The following is a 26022-nucleotide window of genomic DNA, read 5'->3' as shown; positions in this document are numbered from 1 at the left end:
TGGTGTCTTTATTGCCCCGCCGCACACACCACTCCGGCCCACGACACCTGGCCCCCCCCACGCCTGTGGCCCCAGGTGAACAGTGATGCCCACGTTGTTAATGCCGGTTTCAGACAAGCATATGGCTGAGAAAGGAATTTCGGGTTTATTCCAGCCTGGCAACTGGTTCTGAAACTGCTGGTTTAACCTCCGTGGGACCAGACCCTTGAGGGGCGGGCAGGGCAGGGTAGAGACAATCATGTCACCAGACTGGGCCCTGCACCCGGCTGCGGGGCCGTGAAACCTGCTCTACCCACGATGCTGACTGGAAGACACGCTCTCACCTTAAGCATGGGTGTTTATTAGAAAGGGCCAGGCCCCACGCCGCTCACACCCAGTGTGCCCCCCGCACTCCCTTTCATCTCGTGGTAGCTTGACTTTGGGGCAACGCCTTATCCATTTCAGCAGCCGCGTCTCCACTAACTCGGTTCCTTTTCCTCCAGGCTCAGGATAAAATCAAACTCCTCTGCCGAAAAGGGCACGAAGAGGAAGAATTAGGTCTGAATCACCTCCTGAAAGGGCTTCCCAGGTGGTGCCAGTGGTAAAGAACCCCCCTGCCATGCAGGAGGCATCAGAGACACGGGTTCAATCCCTGGGTCAGGAAGACCCCCTGGAGGAGGGCGTGGAGCCCACTCCAGTGTTCTTGCCTGGACAATCCCATGGACAGAGAAGCCTGGGGGGATATGGTCTGTGGAGTCGCATAGCTGCACATGCAAAACGACTTAGCACGCACGCACACGCATACTCCTGAATGGAGCGGCCCGGCAGGCATCTCTCAGGCACGAGGCCAGCAGCCGCTCCCTCGGGAACGAGGAGGGGGTCTGGCTGCTGCCGCACCCGGCATCCTGGGGAGCTCCTCTCGTGGGAGTTTGGGGGCAGGGCGGGGCGTGGGGAAAACACAGACTCGACTCTTAACCACTGTGCTTAGGTTTCACCAGCGAGTGTGAGTGAATTCACAGTCGTTCTGGCGTGTGGTCCAAAGACAAGGGCCATCCTTACCTCGGGTCAGGCGCTGGACGGACAGTCTCTGGCGAGTGAAGAGAGCCATGTTTTTTAAAGGGCCGCCAGAGGCTTTGTGTGCTTCGTGATGGGCTCTGAGCTCAGCCAGGGGGATGAAACGCCGCAACATCCGCACAAACTGTACGTCCACCTATGTGGCAGCAGCACGTGGGACAGAACACACGCCTGTGAAACTCGTGGTCATCGTCCCCACAAACGACACCCACCCACATGGCAGCGGCGTGTGGGGCAGAAAGTCGGCCGGCTGTGTCAGCTGGGTGTACGGGGCCCTGCGGGCAGGGTGACCTCCTGGAGCGGGGCTCCGTGCCCTGCCCTAGAGACCCCCAGAGCCTCCGCCCTTGTCCATCCGTGAACTAGGAGACAGGAGTAACTTTACCATGGACCACTTGGGGTTGTCTTCTTTGCTGGATGAATCATAGTGGGGACTGTTTTTCTCAAACTGTGTGTGGTCCGGGTAAGCCTCCTTCACAATCTGAAATCAGATCCGAGTCTCTAGTCATCTGTCCAGTCAGCTCCACAGCCAGCCTTCAGTCCGAGTCCAGCTTCCATTTCTTGGCCTACAGTCTCACCCCGTCTGTCTGCCGAAGACCAGCGCGGGCTCAGACGTCTGGGAATACTGCAGCCTGCGGCAACCCTGAGGGTGGGCGCTCAGCCGAGCAGAGCTTGCTGCTGGCACCAGTCCCCCCCCACCCTGCAGTCGAGTGTCTGGCTGCCGGCCTGCGTGAGTGCAGGGCCACGGTGTGGACAAGCCTGTGCCCGCGGGGCCGGGGACGCGGGCCCCCCTTGCTGTGGTCCTGCCAGCTACTGACTGGGGCAGGGGGCGCGGATGACCCACGTGAAGGGAGCCGGCTCAGCCCTCAGCCTGGATACCCGACCTTCACGAGGCCCGCAATGCCGGGCTCTCTGCAGTTGCTGTGGTAGAAGAAGGCCTCCTCGTCCAGCCTCATGGCCCTCAGGAAGTTCCGGGCCTGTTGCAGGAGACAAGGAACAAGTGCTAGGGAAGCACCAGCCGGCAGAAATTGAGTCTGCCTTTGTCAGCGGAGACTCTTTTCTGCAGCTTCCCCCCACTTCAGTTCCATCCTTGCCTTTTACCCAGAGGTGTATCAGGACACTGGCTGGAACACAGGCAGTTTCAAAGCTGCAGGCAGCCAGAGAAATTCAGGTATTTAGGTTTGGGTTCAGGGAAAAAGCAGCCTTGGCTGAGACAGCTTCACTCCTGAGTAGGGCAGAGGGAAGCAGGCTTTACCCCCAAGCCTCACGGCCCCGCCAGCCCGCCTACCTGGTAGTTGCGAACACCGTCCCAGCACGTCGTCTGCCTGGGCTGTGCCTGGAGATCCTCAATGCTGAACTGGGCCAGAAACAAGGTCATTCAGTGAACACTCCTGGGCCGGCTGGTCAGGACGTACGGAAGCAGACACATTCCTCCCCGTTCAGCGTGGGCACTGCTGGCAGCAGGGCCCAAGAGCCTCCGGGAAGGGCCCCATGGAGCCGCGCGTGCCAGGCACGCAGACGGCAGCCCTGTACCACCCTGTCATCCCTCACAGTCCAGAGAATTAGCTGAGTGGCTGATTAATCTGGTAACCTGATTATCTCTATTCCACTTATTATCATGGTTATTTCTATTCCACTTAAATATTATGTATCCCTTCTATAGCCTCTCCAACTGTTGTCTCTGAGCTGTTGTGAGAACTGATTCACACTCACCCCCTGGTTACCGGCTGTTGGCAGGGAGATACCTAAGGGCACAGCAGGTGGCAAGAGAAAGGCAGCCCAAGGCCGAGTGTGGCCCAGCTTGGGGCTGGCGGACCAGCCTTCAGACCACATCCGCCATGCCTGACACGCAGACAGTTTCACTGGAGCTCAGCCACACCATTTGTTTACTGGAACACAGGTGGCGTCGTTGCTTTTTTTCTTGCGTGGGCGTACAGCTGACTGACTGTGCTGACGGTCAGGTGGACAGCAAAGGGACGCAGCCACAGGCCCACATGAATCCACTCTCCCCCAGACTCCCCTCCCATGCCGGCCGCGTGGCCACCTTCTAGGGACAACAGCAGCTCGGCAACCACAGCCACCTGGCTTCACAGAGCAGAGAGCAGAGGGCAGGAAATCCTGCCAGTGGCACTCCACACCACCCTCCCTGCTCCTCAGAGCTAAGAAGCAGGTGATGGGCCCCGTGACGTCCCCTGTGCACCATGGAGACGGGTGCAAGACCGCACCTTCACATCCACGCCTTTTTCCAGTCGGCTTTCTGACTCCGACTTCATCAGCCAGTAGCTGCTGAGGGTCTCCCCACCATCTTCAGAGGCTGGAGTCTTCTGGAGGCTGGAGTTCTCCACTTGGGCTGATGCCCCCCCTAGGTCCTTCGTTTTGGTGCGTTTTCCTTCTGGCCCCTTCATGTCTGCAATAGAAGCAAAAAGAAGGGAACTTTCTTACTTGCTGAGAAAGTTCTGATGCAGGCAAAACAGCTGCTCTGGAGTCGAGCTTCCCAGGTGGCGCTAGTCTTAAAGAGCCCACCTGCCAACACAGGAAACTTAAGAGATAGGGGGTTCAGTCCCCAGGGTTGGGAAGATCCCCTGGAGGAGGGCATGGCAACCCACTCAAGCATCCTTGCCTGGAGAATCCCATGGACAGAGGAGCCTGGCGGGCTACAGTCCGTGGGGTCACAAAATCTGAAGCAACTGAGCACAAGCACAAATAGTGGGCTGAGGCACTGCCTACGTCATCATCAGTGTTCAGGAACACGAGCTTCTGTGTCACCTCAGACTCCTTCCTTGCTCACTGTGCTCTGAGCCTGCCTCCTTTCCACTCAAAGATGCTCAGAGAAGCTGGATAAAACCGCCACTGAGGAATTTGCAGACATGGTCAGGACTCAGTCTTGTCCTCCAGTGAGGGAAATGTGCCTGAAGCACAGTGGGTACCTGGTAACTAAGAGCTGTTAAGTTTTTACCTGTTCTCCGTGGTCACGCTCAATCTAAGGCAGGCAGTCCACACCATCCACCTGGAGGGTATGCGCCAGATCATACGCCAGCCTGCCACGCTGGCCTGAACACACCTGACCCTCCTGCACGGCCTCTGAACTAAGTGGAAGCTCCGACGTGAGCCATCCTGACGGCCGTCTAACACGCGGCACCCTCCTGGTGTGCCGGTCGTCCCCCTGGACAGTGATCGGGACACTAAATACCGCGTGCGCTGATAAGCAACAACCCGGAACCCTCGTCCGTCTCCAGCAAGCACTTCTCTGCCTCTGAGTGCTCTGCTGCTGCTGCTCTTCCACTGAGAATGCCACTCACCCTGTGAACACGAGAGACGCCCCGCTCTCCTACCCATTTTCCAAGCTAGACTCAAAGCCCCCGGCCCCCCGACCTTTTCCCTTCCGCGTGTGGCTTCCCTTGGAGCGGGGGCCGCGCGCGCCGGCCCTCGTCCCAGCGCCTTCCCCGGAGAGTCAGCACTCGGACGGACGAGCGGCAGAGAGGGGCCCAGGACAGAAGCCTGGGGGCGGTTCGGGGCCCGGGATCACAGAACCAGCCTCCCGACCTCTCCCCGCGCGCGCTGAGCGGCCCGACGCGCTCACCCGGCCCCGCCCGCCTCCTCCGGGCTCGCGGCATGCTGTCCGGCGGGTCGGGACGGCCGCCGCCTCGGGCGCTCGCTGGACACCCCCCCCCCCCGCGGCGACCAACAAAGCCTCTGCACCCCGCGAAGCCCCCAGCGCGCGCCTCTGGTGCTCTCCTCTCTCGGTCAGCGCCGCGCGCTCGGGGCCGACCCTCGCGATCCCCACCGGCGCCCCGAGGCGCTCTCCAGTCATGGCGCACGCGCCGCGGCCCCGCGGGCCTCTGGGAATTGTAGTTCCGGCTCCTACCGCAGGCACCCCGAGCGCGCCCTTGGGGGGCCGCGGCGCGCACTACAGTTTCCGGCGTGCAGTGCGGCGTGCCGCCCCCCACCCCCCACCGCGGCCCGTCGGCCTCCAGACGTCGCGGGCGCTTAGACCGCTGCCAGAGCTGCGGGGAGAGGAGCAAGCAGAGGCGATGCTGCGAGGAACCTGCCAGCGCGCTGGGGCGTGGCTGAGGGGGCTGCGCCGCGGGCCCCGGGGCCCCGCCGAGAACGCCCGGAGGGGCGTCGTCTCCTGCATCGACCGTAAGGCACGCCGGGGGCAGGCTCCGTCCAGCTGGCCGGGCCGCCCCCAGCTCCGCATAGGCGCGTGCGGAGCAGGTGGGGCGCGCGGGCGGGCGGGGGCTCACGGCGGGCTCGGCCGGGTCCGAGCGGGGCTTCCCTTCTCTCCCAGCGCTCGGAGTTGCCTTGTTACCTCTGCTTGCTGATAAGGGCGGGCTTCGCCGCGGCGACTCGTGAGCTTTGCTGTTATTAATCATAAACTTACTCAGGTGGTAAAGCGTCTGCCTACAATGCGGGAGACCCGGGTTCAGTCCCTGGGTCGGGAAGATCCCCTGGAGAAGGAAATGGCAACCCACTCCAGTACTCTTGCCTGGAAAATCTCATAGTCAGAGGAGCGTGGTAGGCTACAGTCCATGGGGTCGCAGAGTCGGACACGACTGAGTGACTTCACTTTCTTTCACTTTATGTATCATTTGACAGACGGAGAAACTTGCTTAGGGTCTAGTGCAGCCCTCTCGTTTTACAGTGGGGAACCTGAGACAGAGAGAAGCCTTCCCTTCTGAGAGCTGTGTAATTAATAGTTGCAGACTCAGAGCTTGAACGCCTGGTTGCTCGTCCATTGCAGTTTGCTGGAGCTTCCCACGTGCTCTCGGCGCCAGGATTCTCAGAACTGTTGAGATCTGGTTAGGTGTGGGCTTTGGATGCATTCAGAGTTTCCTGTGTTCAGTTTTTTGGCCTCTTGTTTACCCTTGAACTAGTGTACAGTCAAGGGTTTCCTCCTCTAATGTGGGCTCTTGTTCTGTTTAGCTTTACTACTTCTGTGTGTATTTGTGTATGTATATCTTTGTGTGTATGTGCTGGCTTCTTGAATCTGCCAATAGCTCCAGCAAACTTAATGTGGCCTGGTTTTTGTTGTGTTTTCTTTTCGCTCATGTTTTCTGGAAACTGGGGTATTTATACTCAGTAATTGCCGGGGTCCAGCCTCAGCAGGATCCAGGGGAACCCTCAGGATGAACAGTGTCGGCGAATGAGAGAGAGAGTGAGACAAAGCTCGGGGCTGAGTCTGGAGTTTATTTTCGCACGGCGCCTTTATACCCTTGACAACATCTTTGGGGGAAGTGCACATTGCTTACACACAGGGCATCTCAAAACATTACAACAACTTGACCTTCAACAGAAACGGGATGTCACCCACATACTTTTTCGTTCACAAGAGTCTTTCTTATCATTTGGCCTTCAGGCCTGCTAACATTTTATGGCTTGCACTTGGTGTGACTTAAGCAACTTCAGTAGCTGACCCTGTTTTTCTTATAATTAATCTATTTTCTTTCTAATAAGCGTCATCTCTATGGGAACTAGATAGGATTACATTTTTTACAGAACAGAAATGCGAAGGACTGCAGAAACAGCAGATATGGCACAAAACAGGCTCTTAGTCTAAAAGTTAACCACCTGCAAGAAGTCGCCAGCTAATCTCTATCTAAAGTGTTTTCTATTAGTCACATTTGTGGCTATCATATTTGTGGAGCTTTTCTCACCCCGTGGAGGGGCCTATGCTTAATAGTTTCTTTTGTTAGCGTACTGTGTTTAGGATGTTTAGAACAATCAAGAGCATTTTGTGCAATGAGATTACACATTTCTCAAACAAGCCAGAATGCCAGCAAAATGTTTGAATGGAAGCATTTCTTTCATCTTTGGCCCCTTCGTAGGGTTCCAGCGTCCAGAAGATTTATTAATTAGGGTTTTAAGTTGGTCCTCATTCAGTGAAAGAGGAGCAGGAGAGCTCTCGGCAGGTAACACAAGAATCTGCAACAGGGCAAACAAGAACAACAGCAGAAAAAGGGGGGAGGATACAGGGTGGGGTAGAGGCCGAGGCCAACCTGGAGGGTCCCTTATCCTAGACGGCCTTGCCTGTCAGGTTTTTTCCTCATGACCTCGTCATGGATGGGGTCCCGGACGGCCTTGCCTGCCCGGTATTTTCTTCATGACCTCGTCATGGGCGGGACCCCCATAACGGCTCCCAGTAAGTAATATTGCGTGTGCTCATACAGTATACTCACGCTTTCTTGTGTATTATTCACTTTTTAACTTGGCTTTTTGCTTGTTTACTCCAACCGGTGTTCTCCTTTTGTTGTTGTTGCTGCTCCGTCGTGTCCGACTCTTTCCGACCCTATGGACTGCAGCAAGCCAGGCCTCCCTGTCCATCACCAACTCCTGGAGTTTCCTCAAACCCATGTCCATCGAGTCGGTGATGCCATCCAACCATCTCATCCTCTGCCGTCCCCTTCTCCTCCTGCCCTCAATCTTTCCCAGCATCAGGGTCTTTTCTAATGAGTCAGCTCTTCGCATCAGGTGGCCAAAGTACTGGAGTTTCAGCCTCAGCATCAGTCCTTCCAGTGAACACCCAGGACTGATCTCCTTTAGGATGGACTGGTTGGATCTCCTTGCAGTTTAGATGTACTTAAACCTTTTATACCTTGAACTGCTTGTTTGAATCTGTCGATACTAATAATAGCATCTGTAAACATGTGTTGAGCTGTTGCTCAGACAAGTTCTGAAGCGCATATACACTCAGGTATTTGTTTCCTTAGCACTTAACGACATCCTGCCCCAGCACTGCCCCATGGTAGACCTTCGGTCCGAATTCTTTTGTGAGTGGAAAATGGCCTGAGTCCTGAGTAGGGAACCATGAAGTGTTTATCCCTAACCGTATTTCTGAGAGCACCACCCAATGTAGTTTTCTGCCTTGGACTTCTCAAGAGAACGCCACCTTTAATCTTCACAACTCCCATCTTAACGAGAGTCCGGGTAGGGACACACAGCTCTCTCCTGGCTCACGGGCAGCTGCTCCCGAGGCCCAGGTTTGCCCGGGTTCTCTGAGAGAATGGCTGCGGGGCGGTCGGGCGCTGAAGGGGGTTGTCCCCTGAGACTCCGCGCCTCGTGTGCTCTGGACCGTCCCCCCAGGACCTTGTTTAATGTTTAACATGGAAGGGTGTAGTCTTAGGAGGTCACGCAGAGCCCGCACCTTCCACTTTGCCCTTGACATTTTCACAGCCACTGCTGTGCCTCCCGCAGTAAGAGACACTCCTTGATGCTTCTTAGCACATCTGAGGCAGGGGCTCCTTCCCAAGGGGCAGCACCAAGACACAAAGGAGAAATCACCGCGATTCGCCCTGGGAAGGCTGCTGACCATTCTGTGGTGTGGCTCCCAGGGTTCATCGTCCCGTCCACAGGCCCTACACCACTCCCAGCAGGTTGTGGTCTTCTCACGGGAGCTTTGCTTAGGTTCTTTGCTTTCAGCTTCTGGCCTGCCCTTAGCAGAGTGCGTCACCTTGCAAAATGGGGAAAATGGTAAAGGTTTCAGGCCCTGGCTGTTGCGCCTGTTGCTATGTTTCACTGCTCAGTCCTGTCCCGCATTCACACTGTGCAGTGTTTGGGGGTAAAAAAGAAACGTACAAAATGAATGGTGTTCATGTCATTCGGAGAGCTGGCTATTTAGAGAAAAGCTGTGACGTGGTGACACTGAACCGGGTGGTCAGGGTGTCAGGCTGATGCAGGGATCTTTCTCCTAAAAAGTGTCACCTGTCATGAGATACTGGAGTAGTAGTATCTCTTTCAAAACGTTTATGGTTCTAGAAAAAGTTATGCTGATGAAGCTGGACTGATAGTATCGCTCAGTCAATTCCTTAGCTTTTAAGTAGCTTCGAGCTGGAAGTGAAGGAATTACCCAAAGCACTAATAGTCGGAGAGGAAAATACTCTAAAACTTCTGAATACACTTGGTGAAGACAGATTTAGGGGGCCCTTGGCCTTGTTCTCAGCGCAGGAAGACTCAGCATCCCTGTTAATCCATGACTATCAAATGCACAGCTTTGCTGCAGGACCTTTATCCTCAGTGTGGAAAGTAAACCAGAGTGCACCTATTTTCCTTTCCTGATTGAGCTTTTACAATGACTCAGTTGATACATATAGACAGATATGCGCAGATTCCGATACAGAAAAGGTAGGGCATCCTAAAGGAAAAAAAAATGTTTTCCCATAATATGAGGGTCAGTGTGTATTATTTTTTTAATGTGGTTTTACAAGGAGGAAAGGAGAAAGATGAGTAATGGAAGAAGTAGTAACAGGGTGGAAGAAGTCAGCTAGTGTGTTTGGGAGCACCGAAGGGAGGCGCGAGTTCATGGGGGCGCGCGGCAGAGCTCCATGCGGGGGTGCTCTCGAAGGTCCTCTGCCCGCCACGCTGCACGGGGCTTCTGGCCTGCTGTCCTATCCCCTCAGCCCTGATCCAGTTCTGAGTAAATGCTGCCTTGTCCACAGCTTCCATGGGACTAAATGAAGAGCAGAAAGAGTTCCAGAAAGTGGCCTTCAACTTTGCTGCCCGTGAGATGGCGCCGCACATGGCAGAGTGGGACCAGAAGGTGCGGGTGTTCAGCTGCACGATGAGCCCGCCTCCTCCCAAGCACCCAGCTTGTTCAGTGTCTGTTCTGCTCTGAAAACTCACAGCAAATGCGAGTGCCTATAGGCGCGCGAGTCCTCCTCCTGCAGATACCACTGTTTTAGTTCGTAGATGAAAATTAAGATTTGGGCACTCTTAAAATCCAGACAGTACTGGAATGATAAAAAGAAATTTGAGTGCCAGAAAGCAGTCCTCATAGAATGCATTTTAACTGGTACCACTGTGTGGATAACAAAAGCAGCACTGAGTTGAGAGGCTCCATCCCCTTGCCTGAGTGCACACTTCTGGGTCCCTCCTCACGCCCCCTGAAGAGAAGCCTGCCTATGAGTCCCTCTCTGATGACCCTGCCCTTTTGTCCACAGGAGCTGTTCCCTGTGGACATGATGCGGAAGGCAGCGCAGCTGGGCTTCGGGGGGGTGTACGTTCGGACAGACGTCGGAGGGGCGGGCCTCTCGCGGCTGGACACCTCCGTCATCTTTGAAGCCTTGGCCACGGGCTGCACCAGCACCACGGCCTACATGAGCATCCACAAGTGAGTGCCCGGCCCGGCGGGCGCAGCGCATGCTCGCATGGGTCGGCCGGCACCTTCTGTGTGAATGGGAGAGGGTTTTGCTGTGTAGGTTGCCTGTCCCTGAGGAGCCAGACTGTTAGCAGTTCACACGAGGTCTGCAGCTGCCTCTTGTGCCCAAATCTGTTCTCTTGTGTGTTGCTTAGAAAATGCTGCCCTTCTCCCAGATGCCAGCTGACCTGGTTCCAGCCAAGAGTTCTGCATTAGGGAAGGGCCCCCCTTCCCTTTCCCTCAACCCAGAGATGGAGCCTCCACTAATTTGGGAGAGTACATAGGACGGCTTGGTTTTTAAAGGCGCTCAGTTAACCTAACTGGCGATAGTGTGGCCAGCGCCCAGGTGACCTTGGTCCTGGGTCCCTCTGGGTACTGTGTTCCCCAACTATGTGCTAATCTAGGCCTTTGCTTGAAAGGTGAGCCTTCTCAGCTGTGGCTTCTCCCCTCCGCGCGTGCCCTCCCCTCAGGCTGCCTTTCCCTTCTGTCTGTCTCTGTCCTCGCCTCCTGGGTGCGCTCAGCATGTGTGTCTGGATGATCGACCGCTTTGGGAGTGAGCAGCAGCGGCAGCGGCTATGCCCGCCGCTCTGCGCCATGGAGAAGTTCGCCTCCTACTGCCTCACCGAGCCAGGTGGGTGTGTCTGCCCGCCCCCCTCCCGGCTCATGTCTCTATCCCGACCGAGAGATCTCACAAACTCGCAGGTCACAAGGTTCGGGGCTCCCTGGAGCGGGGGGACGGCGGGGCGGGGGGGGGCTCTCCCTGAGCATGGAGCGCTTCTCCAGGCCTGGATCGAAGGCGTCTGTCATTAGGGGCGGTCTCTCGGGAGCTGGGGCCTCACTGGCTCCCTCCCTTCCCCAGCACCCCCACCTCTCAGCTCCCCTTCGTCCTGCCTTAGGGAGTGGGAGCGACGCCGCCTCCCTCGTGACCTCTGCCGTGCGACGACAGGATCATTACATCCTCAATGGCTCCAAGGTACACGGCCAGCGACCAAGGCCCTCCCAGGCAGGGTGGCAGCCCTTCCCCTTGCCACCTACCTGGCCCGGCCCATGTGTCTGCAAGTGAACCTTCCCGAAAACAGCATGTGGGGCGAGGACCTCAGACCTATTTCCCTGTGTTCACCATCGCTGTTTCTCCTCTGGTCTGAGCCCAGTTAGGCCTGTCCTGTATCCGTACTTTCTGTGGCCTGGGTGCAGCGTCCTGGGACCCCTCCCACTGCCCCTCACCTCCCACTGCCCCATCACCGGGGGACCCGCTGTCTTCCCGCTGCGACTCCGCAGGCCTTCATCAGTGGTGGCGGCGAAGCTGACATCTACGTAGTCATGTGCCGCACAGGAGGGCCGGGCCCCAGAGGCATCTCCTGCATAGTGGTGGAGAAGGGGACCCCTGGCCTCAGCTTCGGCAAGAAGGAGAAAAAGGTGAGTGCGGTTGGACAGGGTGCGTCAGGTGGGAGCCCCGCCCCAGCTCAGCAAGCGGGTCGCCCTGGTGCCCCGGCCTTGCAGGCTGTTGCTTCAGCGAGGGTTTCGACAGCGCGGGGAGCTGGGGGCGGGCCTTGCTGCAATGCGTGACGCCCGCATTTGCCAGTGGCTTACATCAGCGGAGATATGAGAAATCTCCACTGGCTCCCGCTGCCACTTCTGGCCTGTACTTCTTACTTCCTACCTCTCCACCCCCTTGTTACCCAGGAAGATATGCTGACAGGAGACTAGAGGTCTCGGGAGTGAAATGCTTTTGGCCCACTTTTCTTCTTTAGATCAGCAGAGCTCACGGGCGGTAACCGTGGGTCCCTCAGGAACGTAAGAGGAGGGTGTTTCCCTGGGCCTCGAGAAGATATCTCCAGGATGGACAGATCCCACAGCCAGGCCCTGAGCTGTAGACCTGTGGTTACCTCACTGCCCTTGGTCCTGAGCTGGGGTCTGCTCAGGTGGGCTGACCTGGCGAGTCCTCGGCTCCAGCAGGTGCCCTTAGAGTCAGGGCTAGGGAGCAGTCCGCGAGGAGATGGCCCCACGTCTGCCTCTCATCACCTCTGCTGGCTCCCCAGGCCCCCCATGCCCCTCTGTGCCCTTCCTGATCCTGACTCTCTGCAGCTGCCAGGGCTTGAGACGCTCAGCGCCCCCTCCCTCGTGCAGCAAAGCTGGACCCTCTCAACACTGAGTGTGCAAAGCCTTGTGCTCGCTCCTGCCTGCGATTGTAAGACACGTGCCCTCTTGCCTTTGTAAACGCTGAGCTATGTGCACGCGGCATGGGAGACGGGTGGGATGTCTGTCTGGTTTTGAGACGGGCAGACACGGAGTCTGACATGTTGTATTATAGAACCAGGTTATACTGATTCTGGTGTTTGTGCTCATAAAGCTAGTGTTGGCTGATTCAACACATTCATATTTCTGGTATCTGTTGGCAGTATTACCAAAGCTAGGTAGCTTGGGGCTTGGGAAAAAATTGTAAATAAATTCTGTATACAAAAAGTTTCTATTTTTCTCCTTATGCTCTGTCTCCTCTCACTTTTAAGCATACATTATTGTCTTTTTTTGCTTTTTGGTTTTCTTCTTGATTATTAGTTGTGCTTTGCGTATCTCTTGACAAATGGGAAATTCAGAAAGCTGTCTCATAGGTTCAGCAGCTAGCAGGTGTCTGCTGCCAGGTACCTGGACAAAGCAGAGCGCCAGACCAGCGCGCCGGGCTGCCTGTGAGCAGCAGGTGGGCCTGTGGACTCGGGGATAAATGCGGTGCCTCCTGTCCACGTGAGGGAGCGGAGCAAGCCGGGGCGTGATGCGGGCAGAGGAGAGCTGCTTGGTATAGGGACAGCTTGGCCCTCTGAAGATAAGGTATCACTTGATGCAATCTGCCAGTTCAGGAGTCTGCTGCCAGCCAGCCATGAGGAGGGCCCTGGGCCGAGGCAGCAGTGGTTGCGAAGGGCCTGATGTGGAAACAAAATTAGTGTGTTTGAAGAAGCCAGAATTTCTCGGTGGGGCCGGAGGGTCATGAGCAGAGGGCTCCGTGTGGGTGAGGTCAGAGAGCTTGCAGGCCAGGCAAGGGGTTACCTGCCGACCCCCTCGCTTGATCTGGCTGCTCTGGCGGCCTGAGCAGCTGGCTTTCCCCACCCCCTCCCATCTTCCCTGCAAGCACATGCTTCCACTTGGTGTACTGAGCGCCTTCTGTAGCTGAGAACTTGAAACAGAAAAGGAGTGAGGAATTGCTTTAGCTTGGATTTAGTTGTCAAAAGATTTTGTATGGAATAATGGGTTTTCTCGCCGGACGGGTAGCGGGGAGGACTCCTCGAGGGCAATGGGAAGGTGGTCTTTGGAATGAAAGACAGACAGACAGGAAGGGACTCCTTGTTCTGGGCTGGGACCGGGGAGTATCTGTTCTTTCTGGCTGCAGCTTCTCAGGGACTCTGGGCGGTGAGGAGCGGGCTTCTCTGCCCTGGGGAGGAGGGAGACGTTTTCACCGGAAGGGGCTGGGAGGTGGCGGCCATGTGTCTGTGGTTCTCTTACAACCCAGTGTTAAGGTCGCCCGAGCTGCCCTATCCAGGGGTCTGTATCCTGCAGGGGAGGTGAGTGCCCAGGGAGACCCCGGCCAGGGTGGGAGGGTTCAGACTCGGGGTCTGGAAGGCAAGAGGTCAGGGCCGGCCCTGCCGGCCAGAGGGGCCTTGGGAGGCTCCACGGGGAGGTGGGGGTGGGGGTGGGCGGTGTTCCCAGGGAGGGGCAGCGGCAGCAGAAGGGCAGTGTGGGAGGCCCTGAGGGGGCGGGATAGGAGAGGGGGGCTGAGCCAGCGCTGGACAGAGGCCTCAGAGGAAAGGCCGTGGGCAGGGGCCGCTTCCCAGGCAGGGCGCCCTCAAGGGGGTGGTGGGGGGAACCTATGTCACAGGATCTGACAGCGTGGGTCTTCTGGAGCGGAGAGGAAGGAGGCCAGTCAATGTCTGTGGGGCACCTAAACCGGCTCTTCGTGAGGAAGGGGGCTCTGCCGGCCTCCCGGTGAAGCTGCCCGTGGGGACGCCGTGGCCCCAGAAGGCACGCGGGCCGCCAGTCGGCTAGTTACAGGGCATGGGCTGCGTCCTGGGGGTGGAGAACTGTCCCTGGGCTCGAGACTGACATACGGAGGGGGTGTCTTGCTAAACCAGCTCCCTAGGAAGAGCAGAGACCAGGAAGTCCTCCTGTGCAGTCTTTGTCGGTGTCTGTGGTGCGAATACTCCCACTTCCGGCCGCCGGCGTGTCGCCGCCGGAAGCGCCGCTGGGGCAAGGTGCGTGACTGGCTCCCGCGCTCTGGAGCCGGTCCCGCGGCAGGCTGGTGTGGTGAGCGGATGCCCGCAAGTAGGTGTTCTCGGTATGTGTAAACGTGCTGACAGGGAAGTCTGTCAGAGCTGACATATTGAGGAGTGGCCTTCCCGTTTCTCCTCAGCTGAGTTCTCGGGAGCCTGAGTCCCGGGACCGTAGAGCGCCCATCTCGGGCCCGAGTGGACAGCGGGCGCCGCGCTGCGTGGTGACTGCCGGGCCGCCACACAGCCCCTCATCTTTGCCAGGTGGGGTGGAACTCACAGCCGACCCGAGCGGTGATCTTTGAAGACTGTGCCGTCCCGGTGGCCAACAGGATCGGGGACGAGGGCCAGGGCTTCCTCATCGCCATGAAGGGCCTGAATGGCGGGAGGATCAATGTCGGTGAGGACCGCAGGGGCTGGGGGCGGGGAGCGGGCGCGACGGCCCCCAGCTCACCGGCAGCCTTGGTCCCCTCCCTCCCAGCCTCCTGCTCCCTGGGAGCCGCTCACGCCTCGGTCGTCCTCGCTCGAGACTACCTCAAGGTCCGAAAGCAGTTTGGAGAGCCTCTGGCCAATAACCAGGTAACTCTCCGCCCCTTTATTTGCTCTTGTCTCCAGAGCGTCTTCTGGAACAGTGGGGCCCTAATGGCTCCTACTGGTTCTGCCCTCATTGCGGCCAGAACTCCTGCTTTTTTCTTTCCAGTTTCTGGTAATTTTTATTTATAGTCGCAGTCCTGATGCATTACATGGCAAGAGAAACATGATATTTTAGGAGCGTGTGCTATTTTGTTTATGAAATACATAAATACATTTAAACACTAATAAAATGTTTTCAAAGATAGGTCTGAAAATGCAAAAAGTAGTTATTTCAGGGGAGCTTGATTGGAGTGTTTGTGACCCAGTTTTTCATTCTTTTTTCTTTATTGAAGTAAAATTGGTTTACAACATCTTTAAGGTTTCCTGCGTACATTATAATTGGACTTCTTTTCCACTATAGCAAGCTCACCACCAGACGTCTGATTCCTTCCATCACCGTTCAGCTGACCCCCTTTACCCGTTTCATTGTCCTGCCCTCTTCCTCTGGTAACCCCCAGTCTGTTCTCTGTATCTGTGAGGTGGTTTTGTGTTTTCATTTACTGTGTGTTTTTTAGATTCTTCGTGTGAGTGAAGTCATACAGTATTTGTCTTTTTCTGTCTGACTTCACTTAACGTAACACTCTAGGTCCATCCATGTTGGCACAAATGGCAGAATTCCATTCTTTTTATGGCTAAGTAGTAGTCCATCGTCGGAGAAGGCAATGGCACCCCACTCCAGTACTCTTGCTTGGAAAATACCATGGACAGAGGAGCCTGGTGGGCTGCATTCCATGGGGTCGCTACAAGTCAGACACGACTGAGCGATGTCACTTTCACTTTTCACTTTCATACATTGGAGGAGGAAATGGCAACCCACTCCAGTATTCTTGCCTGGAGAATCCCAGGAACAGGGGAGCCTGGTGGGCTGCAGTATGGGGTCACACAGAGTCGGACACGACTGAAGCGACTTAGCAGCAGCAGCAGCAGCAGTAGTCCATCGTATGCATATGTTCCATCTTCTTTGTCCTTTTCTCTTGTTGGACACTTAGGTTGCTTCCATATCTTAGCTATTGCAAATGCTGCAGTGAACTTGAGGACGCATATATCTTTTTGATTTAGTGTTTTCATATTTTTTTGGAAAAAGACCATAAGTGGAATAGCTGGATCATGGGATAGTTCTATTCAGCTCTTAGCTTGTTGAGGTCCCTTTGTAGGTTATGATCTTTTTTCTGACTGACTTTAAGGTTCTTTGTCATTGACGTTGGACAGGTTTAGTATATGTCTGGGAGAAGGTATTTTTGCCTTGAGGTAATCAGGTGTTCTCTTAGCCTTGTGGACATGAATATCCAGTTCCTTCCCTAGGTTTGGGACTTTCTCAGCTTTCTGTAAATGAGCTCTGTACCCCCCGTCCCCTGTCTTCTCCTTCTGGGATGCTTACCATCCTTACGCTGCTCTTTCTGGTGGAGGGGGATAGCTCTGATAGGGTTGATTTTGTTTTAATCTTAGCTCTCCTCTTCTACCTGAATCATTTCCAGGTTTCTGTCTTCAGGTTCTCTAATTATATGGTCTGCTATATTTGCATAGGTTTCTAATGCACTCCCCATTACGTATATTGAGTTCTTCAGCTCCAGGATTTTGGTTTGATTCTTTCTTGGAATGTCAGTATCTTTGGCAAAATATTCCTTCTGTTCATTACTTTTATTCCTGAGTTATCTCGTAGCTCATTGAATTTCCTCATGCTGGCTCTTTTGAATTCTCCACCAGTTAGAGCCAGTATTCATGACTGGTTTGGTTTCTGGAGAATTGTCATCTTTTTGTGATAGCCTGTGTTATTGGTGAGTTACTCCTCTTTAGCTGGCTTATTTGAAGTAGCCAGTCTGTTCTTAGGTAAAGCTTTTTTCTGCCTGATTCTAACAACCCCACAGGGTGGAAGTTAGAGGCTTTTCTTCTGGTTTCCAGCAGGTAGTTCTGCAGCCTGGGCTTTGATTTCTCTTGCCTGCGTGGCCTGGGTGAGGTGTTGCCTGGGCTCCTTGCTGCTCCCTGTGCCCAGGCTTCTGGCTACAGCTGGTATCCTGCTGGAGGCACCCGGATGATGGGTTCCTCCGCCTTGTCTAGGATCGCCTGGGGTAGGGGAGCGGGGGTGGAGCTGGGGTCTCAAGTACCTCGCCTGTCTTGACTTGCTGGATCCTGGGCGCTGCTGTGGGCTCAGCTGCCAGGCCAGGGGCCGAGGTCTGGGGTCTCAGGTCCTCGGGCCCTGCTTCTCCAGGTCGCAGCCCACCACCATGAGGTGCAGAGGTGTGGGCCACCAGGTCACCCTGGTGTGCTGGGCAGAGGAACCTGTGTGGAGCTGTGGGCATTTTACTGGCTGTAGGTTGAAGGGGTAGACAGAGGGGGCATCTCTTTGAGGAGGTGGTAACTGCAGTGCAGGAGTGGAGTGGACTTGGAGCTTACCAGGCACGTTCTTGGTGGGGCCCAGAGCCTGTGGCCCGTGGCGGAGGCCTGTCCTTGGAGGGGGCTCTCAGGGCTCCGGGCAGTGCTGAGCCATCTGTGTGTGTGGTTCTCTTGCCTCTTGCTGCAGTACCTGCAGTTCCAGCTGGCCGAGATGGCGGCCAGGCTGGTGGCCTCACGGCTGATGATCCGCACTGCAGCTGTGGCTCTGCAGGAGGAGCGGGAGGATGCGGTGGTCCTGTGCTCCATGGCCAAACTCTTCGCTACGGATGAATGCTTTGCGGTGAGTGCTGGTGCTGTAGCTCTCCTGGGCACCCAGGATGTGGTGGGCCTTCTGTTCGCTCCTGGGGTGCTACTTGAGGCACCAGTTACTCAGGAGAGGCCCACGTGGGTGCTTGTGGGGAGGAGCGCATTCCTGGGACCCGAGGTTCCTCACCCCCATCTCCCTGCAGATCTGCAACCAGGCCCTGCAGATGCACGGCGGCTATGGCTACCTGAAAGACTACGCCGTCCAGCAGTACGTGCGGGACTCCCGGGTCCATCAGATCCTTGAAGGTAAAGGCACCCAAGGTGGCTTCCTCCCTGTCGGAGCATTCAGCCCGGCATCTGGCCCCGTGCTGCCTGGGTCCCGCCTCCCCCCTCCCTCCTGGCCCCTGTGGAAGGGAGGGCACTGGCCTGGAGATCAGGAAGTTCTGCTCTGTCCCCTCTGAGGTCACCCTCCCCCCGCTCTTGGCCTTTGTCAGTTTTATTATTTATCTATTTATTTATTATTTTTGTTTGCGCTGGGTCTTTGTTGCTGCACAAGTTTTCTCTAGTTGCATCGAGCAGGGGCTACTCTTCTTTGCCATGTGCCGGCTTCTCATGGCAGCGGCTTCTTTTATTGCAGAGCACGGGCTTCAGTCATTGCAGCACATGGGCTCAGTGGCTGTGGCTCCCAGGTTCTAGAGCGCAGACTCGGCAGCCGTGGCTCCTGGGTTCTAGGGCAGGCTCGGCAGCCATGGCTCCCAGGTTTTAGAGTGCAGACTCAGTGGCCATGGCTCCCAGGTTCTAGGGCACAGGCTCGGCGGCCATGACGCCCAGGTTCTAGAGCACAGGCTCAGCAGCTGTGGCTCCTGGGTTCTAGAGCGCAGGCTCAATAGCCATGACTCCCAGGTTCTAGAGCACAGGCTTGGTGGCTGTGGCTTCCAGGTTCTAGAGCATTTTTTGCATCAGAAAGAATGTAAAAATGAAGCAAGCAACTCATCTCCTCCCCCCAGCAACTGATTCCACCCCCTTTCAGGGAAAATGTTTTTGTTCTTTTAAAATTCAGTTTTCTGATTACCAATGATGTTGGCATATTTATCGTTGAAAAATTACAAAACACAAGAAAAGTTTAAAAAGATCATTCAGGTTTTGACATCTGAATTAATATTTTGGGTTCCTTTTATAGTTTAGACCAAAAATACAGTTTTTGGACTTTTTCTGTGCTTGTAGATATACTTTTAAAGAATAAAATTATATTGCGTGTATGTTCTGCTGTTTTATTTTGCTTTTTACCTAATAAAAGCATTTTTACCATCAGGAGAGGTTTTTCACAAGTTAATTTTTTCTTCTTGCTGACACCTGTCGAGATGAGAAGCGCTGCTGTTTACAGTCCTGGTCAGACTGGTCAGAGCCTCCCTGGCCCTGAGGCCTGGCCCGCACTCTCCCTCTCGCAGGCAGCAACGAAGTGATGCGGATGCTGATCTCAAGGAACCTGCTGCAGGAGTAGCCCGCCCCAGGCTCTGACAGCAGGTCAGTGGTGGGTGGCTCCCATGGAGGCACGGTGACGAGTGAGCCGGGCTGCTGGAGGGTCTGACATCTCCACTGCGGCTTTATGGCATCAGCTGAAAGACGGCAGGGCCCCCAGACTGGAGCTCCCGAGAGGACATGCCGCCTAGTCTTCCTGGCACTCAGGGTGGCGGGGAGCTCCTTACCTGGCCAACAAGAGTCCTGGCGTGCCTGCATTCTGCTGGTTGCCTGGATCCGTCCCCCAGGGCCCTGGATGCCCCGAGGAGGGCTTCCCAACTGCAGCAGAGGCGTGGGAAAGGAGTGGGGCAGAGATGATTCCTATCGGTTCTGCTCCGCCTGCCCCCTGAAGACGAGACCGTCCCTGTGGCCACCCTCGAGCGGCTCCTCTGAATGCAAGTCACGATGAGAGGGATGTGCGAGGCCTCCTCCCGAACCACAAGTGGGGTGCACCTGCACCTTCGCCACTCAAGTGTCACGGGCTCAGGTAGTCTGGGACAGATGGTTTAGAAGCACGTGATCTGGGAATGGTCCTCAAAGCTCCTATGACCTTTCCTGATAAATGCTTTGAGTATGTTTCTTTTCTGAGCTTTTGTTTCTCTTTTTCGCTCTTCTTTTTAAATGTTTTTAATCACTACATTGATAAATAAAATCTACCACTGTCTACCTTTTCTGGGTCTGTTGGTTTTTTCCTTTCAAACAAATCCTTTACAACTATTTTTATAATTTTATTATTTTATTATATTACATTATATTATTGTAATTAAACATTTATTTAGACTTGGGGATTATAAACAAAATTACTTCTTGACCAAATTGACTTTTTAAAAATAGGTTACTTAGGACATCCCTGGTGGTCCAGTGGCTAAGCCTATCTGCTCCCAGTGCAGGGGCCCTGGTTTTGATCCCTGGTCAGGGAACTAGGTCCCACATGCTCCAGCTAAAGGGCCTGCATGCCATACCTAGGACCAGGTGCAGCCAAATAAATATTTAAAAACAAAAAACTTTAATAAATGTCCATTAAATTTCTAATCGCTTTGTAAACTAAGTACTGTTTATGATTTATGACAGCAGATTTAAATTCCTAAAGATGTAGGCTTTTAGAGAATGCTGTTATAAATGATTATCACATCAATTCATCTCATCACTACAGAAAAAAATATCCAGAATATTTTTTAACTACATGTCAGCATTTCAAGAAACCAATGTATGCACCGTTAGCTACACTGAGTTTTAAATGTGTCCTCTGAGACCTGTGCTGAGTACAGCTGGAGAGCAGAGTGTAGGTGTTCTGCAAAGCTGAAGCTTCAGCCTCCAGAAGCCTGATTCTGCAACTGTAGTGTGGGACTGTGGAAGAGAGAGCAGTCTGACACAAGTGCTTCAGGATTTGTGGAGAAGGTAGGAAGTCAAATTAAGCTCTGATGGTGTGTGTGATACTTAAAAATAACCAAGAAAGTCAGCTTCAGGCAGGAAAGGTGTGGGCTTTGTGTGGGAGCGGTTTACACTTTCGTTTCAGCGGGATGGAAAGGAGGTGTAAGTTGAATTTGAATGCAGGGTTATGTAAGCCAAGTGAAAGTGGCTCCGTGGTGTCCAACTCTCTGTGACCCCGTGGACTATACAGTCCATGGAATTCTCCAGGCCAGAATACTGGAGTGGGTAGCCTTTCCCTTGTCCAGGGGACGTTCCCGACCCAGGGATGGAACCCAGGTCTCCCACATGGCAGGCGGATTCTTGCCCAGCTGAGCCACCAGTGAAGCCCCAGGGTGGGTTTTATTTTGCAAGCAGTGGAGAGAAGGAGTGTTTTACCTGGGAAGATCTGATGAGATTAACCCATTAGAGGAACATTTTGGGAAGGAATTAGAGTGGGGCAAGACGGGGGCATGGGGCATGGCAGTCTGGGCTCTTGAAGCCGTCCAAGTGGCACTGAGGCTGAACTTGGCAGATGGAGACGGAGTGTGCTGCCGTCACCGGGCTTGGACAGCCTCCTGGAGGTGGTGCAATGCTTGCTGGCACTCGGTTCTGAACAGAGGCCAGAGGAGGTGCTGTGCGCCGGGGCCAGTTAGTGCGCGGGGGCCAGCCGCTGGGATCTGACATTAACTCATGCTTTCCCTCCAGTTGTTTTCTGGAGCCCAGCCTCCCAGCAGGGCTTCCCTGGTGGCTCAGCTCTTCCCTAGTGAAGAATCCGCCTGCGATGTGGGAGACCTGGGCTCGATCCCTGGGTTGGGAAGATCCCCTAGAGAAGGGAAAGGCTGCCCACTCCAGTATTCTGCCCTGGGGATTTCAATGGACTGTATAGTCCATGGCGTGACAAAGAGTCAGACGCGATTGAGCAACTTTGACTATCACTGTCAGCCTCCCAACAGCCTGGCTGCGGGCCCTGTGGGCAGAACACAGTCAACTGGAAGCTCACCTCTGTCAGTGTCCTTTCAGCTGGTCCACAAATGAAACAAACAGAACAGAACGGATGGGCCTTGGGGATCCGCACTGCCAGGGGCTCGGGGGTGCACCATGCGCACAGGGGACCTCACACCCCACCTTGGTGGGACCTCCCAGGCTGGGAGGCACTCGGACTGTGGCCGGGGCACCGAAGCCTGCATAGGGTGACGCGGTAGCCTCAGTCACAGCACCTCTCCCAGGGGTCTGAGCACTTCCACGCCCCCTCAGGCTGCTCCACTCTGACCCTCTGAGCCCCTGTCCCAAGGGAGGGAAGCCCAACCACTCCCATGTATGGATGTTTAAGCAGAGGAAGGTTTCGGTCACCTGTTAAAAATGTCTCCTTTACAGATTAGATAAATCTAAATCCCTGCCATGCCCAAGTCTGCTGCACCCAGAGCCCCTGCCCCTGCGGCAGTCCGCTGCTGACTCGCACCTCCACAGGAGACGCTCAGACACAGCTCTGCCTCAGTCTCCGTGGGGGTCTCTGGGCATGAGCCCTCATGGAGGAGGTCGCCATTAACCCCACCACAGAGCCACCAGAAGCCAGAGGACTGGGAAACAGACTCCTGGAGGCACAGACTGAACCTTGTGCACCAGGACCCAGGAGAAAGGAGCAGCGACCCCACAGGAGACTGACCCAGACTTGCCCGGGAGTGTCCAGGAGTCTCCAGCAGAGGCGTGGGTCGGCGGTGGCCTGCTGCAGGGTCGGGGACGCTCAGTACAGCAGTGCACGCGTGGGACCTTTTGAAGGAGGTCGCCATTATCCTCATTACCTCCACCATAGTTTGGCCCCAGGTAAATAACAGGGAGGGAAACAGCCCCAGCCATCAACAGAAAATTGGATTTAAGATTTGCTGAGCACGGCCCCGCCCATCAGAACAAGACCCAGTTTCCCCCTCAGTCAGTCCCCCCATCAGGAAGCTTCCATGACCCTCTTATCCTCCTCCCTCAGAGGGCAGACAGAATGAACATCACAATCACAGAAAACTAACCCATCTGATCGCATGGACCACAGCCTCGTCTAACTCAATGAAACTGTGAGCCATGCCGTGTGGGGCCACCCAAGACAGACGGGTCATGGTGGAGAGTTCTGACAAAACATGGTCCACTGGAGAAGGGAATGGCAACCACTTCCGTATTCTTTCCTTGAGAACCCCATGAACAGTATGAAAAGGCAAAAAGATAGGACACTGAAAGATGAACTGCCCAGGTGGGTAGGTACCCAATATGCTACTGGAGATCAGTGGAGAAATATCTCCAGAAAGAATGAAGAGAGAGAGCCAAAGCAAAAACAACACCCAGTTGTGGATATGACTGGTGGAAGTAAAGTCCAATGCTGTAAAAAGCAAAATTGCATAGGAACCTGGAATGTTAGGTCCATGAATCAAGGCAAATTGGAAGTGGTCATACAGGAGATGGCAAGAGTGAACATCGACATTTTAGGAATCAGCGAACTACAATGGACTGGAACGGGTAAATTTAACTTAGATGATCATTATACCTACTACTGTGGGCAAGAATCCCTCAGAAGAAATGGAGTAGCCATCATGTCAACAAAAGAGTCCGAAATGCAGTAGTTGGATGTAATCTCAAAAATGATAGAATGATCTCTGTTTCTGAGGTAAGCCATTTAATATCACAGTAATCCGAGTCTATGCCCCGACCAGTAATGCTGAAGAAGCTGAAGTTGAATGGTTCTATGAAGACCTACAAGACGTTCTAGAACTAACACCAAAAAAAGATATCCTTTTCATCATAGGGGACTCGAATGCAAAAGTAGGAAGTCAAGAAATACATAATAATTTGACTGGAGTAACAGGCAAATTTGGCCTTGAAGTACAGAATGAAGCGGGGCAAAGACTAAGAGTTTTGCCAAGAGAACGTACTAGTCATAGCAAACACCCTCTTCCAAAAACACAAGAGAAGACTCTACACATGGACATCACCAGATGGTCAATACCGAAATCAGATTGATTACATTATTTGCAGGCAAAGATGGAGAAGCTCTATACAGTCAGCAAAAACAAGACCAGGAGCTGACTGTGGCTCAGATCATGAATTACATTTTGCTAAATTCAAACTTAAATCAAAGAAAGTAGGGGAAAGCACTAGACCATTCAGGTATGACCTAAATCAAATCCATTGTAATTATACAGTGTAAGTGAGAAACAGACTCAAGGGATTAGATCTAATAGAGTGCCTGAAGACCTATGGACAGAGGTTGGTGACATTGTCCAGGAGGCAGTGATCAAGACCATCCCCAAGAAAAAGAAAGGCAAAAAGGAAAAATGGCTGTCTGAGGAGGCCTTACAAATAGCTGAGGAAAGAAGAGATGCCAAAGGCAAAGGAAAAAAGGAAAGATACACTCATTTGAATGCAAAGTTCCAAAGAATAGCAAGGAGAGATAAGAAAGCCTTCCTCAGTGATCAGTGCAAAGAAAGAGAGGAAAACAATAGAATGGCAAAGACTAGAGATCTCTTCAAGAAAATTAGAGATACCAAGGGAACGTTTCATGCAAAGATGGGCTCAATAAAGGACAGAAAGGGTATGGACCTAACAAGCAGAAGATATTAAGAAAAGGTGGCAAGAATATACAGAAGACCTATACAAAAAAGATCTTCATGACACAGATAATCACAATGGTGTGATCACTCACCCAGAGCCATACATCCTGGAATGCGAAGTCAAGTGGGCCTTAGGAACTATCACTACGAACAAAGCTAGTGGATGTGATGGAATTCCAGTTGAGCTATTTCAAATCCTAAACATGATGCAGTGAAAGTGCTGCACTCAATACGCCAGCAAATTTGGAAAACTCAGCAGTGGCCACAGGACTGGAAAAGGTCAGTTTTCATTCCAATCCCAAAGAAAGGCAATGCCAAAGAATGTTCAAACTACCACACGATTCCATTCATCTCACACACTAGCAAAGTAATGCTCAAATTCTCCAAGCCAGTCTTCAACAGTAACTGTTGAACTTCCAGATGTTCAAGCCGGACTTATAAAAGGCAGAGGAACCAGAGATCAAATTGCCCACATCTGCTGGATCATCGAAAAAGCAAGAGAGTTCCAGAAAAACATCTACTTCTGTTTTATTGCTTATGCCAAAGTCTTTGATTGTGTGGGTCACAACAAACTGTGGAAAATTTTTAGAGAGATGGAAATACCAGACCACTGACCTGCATCCTGAGAAATCTGTATGCAGGTCAGGAAGCAACAGTTAGAAGTGCACATGGAACAACAGATTGGTTCCAAATCGGGAAAGGAGTACGTCAAGGCTGTATATTGTCACCCTGCTTATTTAACTTATATGCTGAGTACATCATGAGAATCGCTGGGCTGGATGAAGCACAAGCTGGAATCAAGATTGTCGGGAGAAATATCAATAACCTCAGATATGCAGATAACACCACCCCTATGGCAGAAAGTGAAGGGGAACTAAAGAGCCTCTTGATAAAAGTGAAAGAGGAGTGTGAAAAAGCTGGCTTAAAACTCAACATTCAGAAAACTAAGATCATGGCATCTGGTCACATCACTTTATGGCAAATGAGGAAACAGTGGAAACAGTGACAGACTTTATTTGGGGCGGGGGGATCCAAAATCACTGCAGATGATGACGGCAGCCATGAAATTAAAAGGCACTTGCTCCTTGGAAGAAAAGTTATGACCAGCCTAGATAGCATATTATAAAGAGACATTGTTTTGCCAACAAAGGTCCGCCTGGTTGCAAAGTCAGACACAACTGAACGACTGAAGTGAACTGACCTCTTCTTGGGCACACTTCGCCAAGAGAAGGGCATGACTCAGCTGAATGCAATTGCCATCAATGTCCCATTAAAGCAGTTCTGCTCATTTCGCCTAAGGGAAGAGGAGTTATTTCATAAGGATCAAAGTTTGTCTTTGTAAATGACTCATTTCTTTAAGCCAATGCAGACAGCCCCTGGCCACTCACTGGTCCCCAAGCTGCACCCGCGCTCCAGACACCCTGGCCTCTCGTCTTCATCACTGATGCTGCTGTTTCCCTTGATTCAGGAGGACTCCCCTTCATTAGACGGCTCCCTAAATTATGTGTCCACTCAACAAACAGTGAGTGCCTGTCATAAAATGAGTGTCTTTGTAAGAAAAGAAAAAAAAGATTTTTATATAGAGCCCTCCTGACCTAACAATTACTTCATCACAAGCACTTATTTTCCACTGATGGCAAGCTGATTGAGAATAGTGTTTTCTGTCACATACAAACTGTTGATCAGGGAGACTAATGCTTGCGTCTTCAACTAAGTCTAGTCCTTGCTGGTGGCTGAACAAGTGCTGGGTACACTGGTCATGGCGTGGCCAAGAGCTGGGCCTGGGACACAGTTTCACTCA

At 53.5% G+C, this 26022-nt stretch overlaps 2 protein-coding genes across 7 annotated transcripts; one reads left to right on the top strand and one right to left on the bottom strand.

Annotated features, from left to right (window-relative positions):
- Nucleotides 1-319: 319 nt before the first annotated feature.
- THYN1 (thymocyte nuclear protein 1) lies at nt 320-4876 on the bottom strand. Of its 5 annotated transcripts, none has more exons than XM_065945459.1 (7): nt 4750-4876; nt 3276-3457; nt 2339-2407; nt 1935-2027; nt 1436-1531; nt 1039-1189; nt 320-505 (listed from the first exon to the last, which is right to left on the bottom strand). In XM_065945459.1, exons 1-7 carry the CDS (start codon nt 4859-4861, stop codon nt 459-461), a joined length of 750 nt encoding a protein of 249 aa, XP_065801531.1. In that variant the 5' UTR covers nt 4862-4876; the 3' UTR covers nt 320-458. The 5 variants fall into 5 exon arrangements, with proteins under 5 accessions (XP_065801531.1, XP_065801533.1, XP_065801535.1 ...); XM_065945461.1 differs by having other exon boundaries at nt 4631-4865; XM_065945463.1 differs by having other exon boundaries at nt 4773-4848.
- A 28-nt stretch (nt 4877-4904) lies between these two features.
- On the top strand, nt 4905-19887 carry ACAD8 (acyl-CoA dehydrogenase family member 8). Of its 2 annotated transcripts, none has more exons than XM_065945456.1 (11): nt 4905-5190; nt 9483-9583; nt 9984-10153; nt 10702-10811; nt 11077-11153; nt 11459-11596; nt 14698-14833; nt 14915-15012; nt 17585-17737; nt 17907-18009; nt 19152-19887. In XM_065945456.1, the coding sequence occupies exons 1-11, from the start codon at nt 5082-5084 to the stop codon at nt 19202-19204; spliced, it is 1248 nt and encodes a 415-aa protein (XP_065801528.1). In that variant the 5' UTR covers nt 4905-5081; the 3' UTR covers nt 19205-19887. The 2 variants fall into 2 exon arrangements, with proteins under 2 accessions (XP_065801528.1, XP_065801529.1); XM_065945457.1 differs by having other exon boundaries at nt 5079-5195.
- Nucleotides 19888-26022: the final 6135 nt, after the last annotated feature.

Source organism: Muntiacus reevesi, chromosome 9 (genome assembly GCF_963930625.1).
Source record: "Muntiacus reevesi chromosome 9, mMunRee1.1, whole genome shotgun sequence".
Taxonomy (NCBI): Eukaryota; Metazoa; Chordata; class Mammalia; order Artiodactyla; family Cervidae; genus Muntiacus; species Muntiacus reevesi.
The sequence above is the reverse complement of the archived record's forward strand: the minus strand, read 5'-3'. Positions and strand labels throughout refer to the sequence as shown.

Bases quoted from the DNA above. Each gene is read 5' to 3' on its own strand.
- ACAD8 (XM_065945456.1), top strand. From the start codon at position 5,082: ATGCTGCGAGGAACCTGCCAGCGCGCTGGGGCGTGGCTGAGGGGGCTG. The intron at 14,834-14,914 runs GTGAGGACCGCA...CCTCCCTCCCAG, and splicing joins TGGCGGGAGGATCAATGTCG to CCTCCTGCTCCCTGGGAGCC. The intron at 18,010-19,151 runs GTAAAGGCACCC...TCCCTCTCGCAG, and splicing joins GGTCCATCAGATCCTTGAAG to GCAGCAACGAAGTGATGCGG.
- THYN1 (XM_065945459.1), bottom strand. From the start codon at position 4,861: ATGACTGGAGAGCGCCTCGGGGCGCCGGTGGGGATCGCGAGGGTCGGC. The intron at 2,028-2,338 runs GTAGGCGGGCTG...CTCCTGCAACAG, and splicing joins ACGGTGTTCGCAACTACCAG to GCCCGGAACTTCCTGAGGGC. The intron at 506-1,038 runs GTAAGGATGGCC...CCTTTTCGGCAG, and splicing joins CGTCCAGCGCCTGACCCGAG to AGGAGTTTGATTTTATCCTG.